At 34.5% G+C, this 3,736-nt stretch overlaps 1 protein-coding gene across 3 annotated transcripts in view; it reads right to left on the bottom strand.

The window, feature by feature from the left end:
- Nucleotides 1-3,736, bottom strand: part of LOC106882992 (proline-rich protein 5-like) — a 170,522-nt gene that overhangs the window by 28,516 nt on the left and 138,270 nt on the right. Inside the window, exon 1 of one of the 3 annotated variants that reach the window (XM_052966568.1) lies at nucleotides 2,199-2,328. The exons of the other annotated variants lie outside the window; for them this stretch is intronic. Coding sequence (XP_052822528.1) covers nucleotides 2,199-2,254 — 56 coding nt within the window. The 5' untranslated portion in view covers nucleotides 2,255-2,328. Of the gene's footprint in view, nucleotides 1-2,198; nucleotides 2,329-3,736 lie in introns of those variants that run through there. 3 annotated transcript variants of the gene reach the window in all.

Here is a 3,736-nt window from a genome sequence, read left to right on the forward strand (position 1 = left end):
TATATATGTGTGTGTGTGTGTGTGTGTGTGTGTGTGTGTGTGTCTCCCAACATCGCTTGACAACCGATGCTGGTGTGTTTCCGTCCCCGTAACTTAGAGGTTCGGCAAAAGAGACCGATAGTATAAGTACTAGGCTTACAAAGAATAAGTCCTGGAGTCGATTTGCTCGACTAAAGGCGGTGCTCCAGCATGGCCACAGTCAAAATGACTGAAACGTGTAAAAAAATAAAAGAAAAGAATTGCCGAAGTGGGTTGAAAAGCAAAGGTGACCCCAGCGGTATTTGTAATCAGAACGTATAAATAATCACAATCAACGTCAGAGGTTTCGTCTAATGCTCCAACGATTCTGCCTTTCTAATTATAGGTACAATGGTTCCTAACTTACGCAATAAACTACCAATTTTTGAGGAGTAGGGCCCAGTCAATTACATTGACTCTTCCTAACATAATTTCCACCGACGCTGGTGGTACGAAAAAGCAAAATAGAACTAGGCCGAACGAATACTGTAAGGTTTTTAAAAAAAATTTTTGTCCGATGCTCTAACGATTCAGCCAAACCGCCGCAAAATTATACAAATAAAAGCAAAAATCATTTTAAACACACCAGCGTTCATGTCATAGGGAAAGAAGCGCGAATGCTTGTTGATTTTGAACTTTATTCTCAACTGGCTTCAATTGACATTCAACGTTAATCGAATAAACTCTTATAGATTTAATCCGTAACTCGGTTTCTAATTTCATGACTTTCGTTGTTGATAATTCATGCAACGTCCTGACTTCAACAGCTATAATAAAATTTGAGGTTTTAAATCCGTATTAGAAAACCTATAAAGCTAAATTGGGAGAAGCTGGAATGAAGAAAGAGCTGTCGTTATTTGGAGAATGAAGATAATGACTGACTGACAGACTTGGTGCTGTAGGTAGAAAACCAATGTTTTTATTTCTTTACGACATAATTGATATAGCCAAGAATTTATGATAGAAAAACTTGGAGATCGTTATAACTGTTAAAAGATGAAAATAGGGGAAAACGCCCAGATAGCCTTTAGTTAGTCTCCTATAAATACTTGATTGAAATTTTACTAGGAAAAGTTTAGGAGTTTAAAGTTGAAACGCTTGGAATTACAAACAAAATTTCAGTCTTTACATGTAGAAATGTTTCTTAAAAATAAAATTTAACGATTCGCTATTTGTAAATTTCAATAGGTTGTAGAAATTTTTTTTGTGATTTTATAACACCATTTGTCAAGTATAGTAGAGCAAAAAAATAGTTGCTTGCGAACCAATTCTACAATTCAGTTTCGATTCCTGAGAGTAACTCTTCTGCTTAAGTTTTAAATTACGAAAGGTTTAATCCTTTTAGTTGTCCTATGCCATCAAGTTTATTCTGTTTTATTAAACCACAACCCATCATTTACCAGCAGATTCAGATTTTAAAATCTTATCAAGCAACAACTATTTTTATAACAGAAGTTAAGAATGATGACAAATGAGTGCCAAAATCTTTTTTCTTATCGTAGGGAAGGAAAAGGACTTGTAGAGAGAGAGAAAGTAAATTAATGCAAAATCATCCAAGATTCTCACACTTTTCCTCCACAAGAACTCTTCAATCTAGTGTCTAAGCTAGGGAAGACAGCAGGAAGAATAAAAACAATCTAGGTTAGAAAATAAACGTACCTTTCATAAAAATTGTCTTCTAGGAATGAATGTAAACATTTCAAGTCTAGAATGTCAAGTTAAACAACGGGATAATATAACGCCGATGGATTCCAAATCAAAATCTATCTTGTTTTGATAGAGGGATTGATAAATCCATTGAACGTCCTTTTAAGATTTTGAATAAGATTTGATAGGAATAAAGTATTATATACAAAAATATTACGAAAAATATTTCAAATTACCGACGAGAAAATAAGAAACAATTTTTAAAGTTACAGCTCTAATGTATTTTCTATCTTAAGAGTTATAATAATAGCTTTTTGAGAGACAATAGTCTGTGAAACGACTAAGTTGAAAAATGCAAATCAGATTGTTGGGTCGGGTCAGCAGGAACTCACAAACTTACTGAGATAAATAATTTTTACATTCCTATGACCCCAAACGGATTCTTCCCGAGAAGTTTAAAGAAAATTACAATGTGCAGGATGTATGAAGTTGTCGAGTCATTATAAAATTAGTAACAATAATTAAACACTTACATCGCATATCGATCGGATTTTCGTCTTTTTAAGCAAGATAGTAGATTGTGTGCCATTATTATTTAAAGGGAAAAATTGAAACAATTGTTCTTAAGCATCGGCGAACGCAGCTCCTATCTTAATTTCACATTAAATTGTTGTTTCAATATGTTAAACAGTCAATATGCAAATCTAAATAGACATAAAATTAGCATAGCACGGGAAAATTGAAATGTTAACAAAAACGATCCTCTTTTTTTTTTTTTTAGAAAGCGTGAAATTTTTGTCAAATTTAGTTAATAGTACACCTTGGAAAGAAGTATTTTTGTATTTCTATGTCCTCGCATGTCTTTGTATTGTTTCCTCTTCGTTAGCCCCTTGTGGGCAATAAAGAAACAAAGAAGTATTTTTTCTATACCGAATAGTAACAAGTTTGTTAAATAGAAAGGTTTGTATAGTTTATTTTGGGAGTTTGAAATAATGTAATATTTTCTAGCTATTGTCAATGGATTTCATATTTGGGACAATAATCTACAAGATATTTGTCTGTAATACCAATGATAACTGTCACGATAGTTTCCTACAGAATAGATTTGTATTCTATAGAGTATATTTGATGACCAGGCTGTAATTCTGATACAGAAGACAGTATCTATAAAAGCGCTTATGCATACATGCATAAAGTACAGTAAAAATAACGACTCAGCTAGGTATGAATGAGGCTCATCTCTATTTTTACTTTCGTTTTGTTCATTCATTCTAACAATAAAACGATCGGGTAGTTAAGGGATATAGGAGTGCAAATCACAGGTTTATGGGGTTGAAATAGACTGCAGGAGTTTCGTTGAGTTTCTTTTCGAAAACATTTATTCAACATAACTTTAGTCCATCCAGGTACCAGCAATGTCATCAGAAAGGGTTACTATAACAGACTAATGTTCTTTCCAGCAGGATATTTTCTCTATCATCCGCTTCACGCCATGAAAAAAAGGTGAACTCGAAACTGCATTTTTGACTTAATTTACCAGGTGCTTACTTTTTCCGAAAGGCATTCGCTTCGAGAGAAAACAATTGTATCATTTGTTTTCTGCTGTGGTAGGCATCTTTAAGATTTGAGTCAACATGTAGTAAACGAATATGAAGAAGAATGCGGGCTGGTGAATGGGGGGCGGGGCAGAGGACTCTGAAAATTCACATCGGGAATGTTCCGAGTCCATTCACCACCTCCCCGTGCGACGGCGAATTTTTCTTTTCTTCGTATTCGTTTACTACACATTATTTTACACCTACTACACTACATTTTTTTCAATTTTTGTGACAAAGGTGAGGACTCGGATAATTCACACGATCCAGTAACGCCACATCGACAACCGGTCACAAAAATGTAGAAAAAAATAGTGTAATAGGTGTAAAACAACATGTTTACGAATATGAAAAAACGAATATGAAAAAAAATGCGCGCTGGCGAACGGGCAGAGGTGGGGGAGAGAACCTTGACCTTTAAACTCCAGTGTTTCACCCGAGTTACTGGATCGTGTGAATTATCCGAGTCAGTACTC

The sequence above is a fragment of the Octopus bimaculoides genome, chromosome 3 (assembly GCF_001194135.2).
Source record: "Octopus bimaculoides isolate UCB-OBI-ISO-001 chromosome 3, ASM119413v2, whole genome shotgun sequence".
Lineage (NCBI taxonomy): Eukaryota > Metazoa > Mollusca > Cephalopoda > Octopoda > Octopodidae > Octopus > Octopus bimaculoides.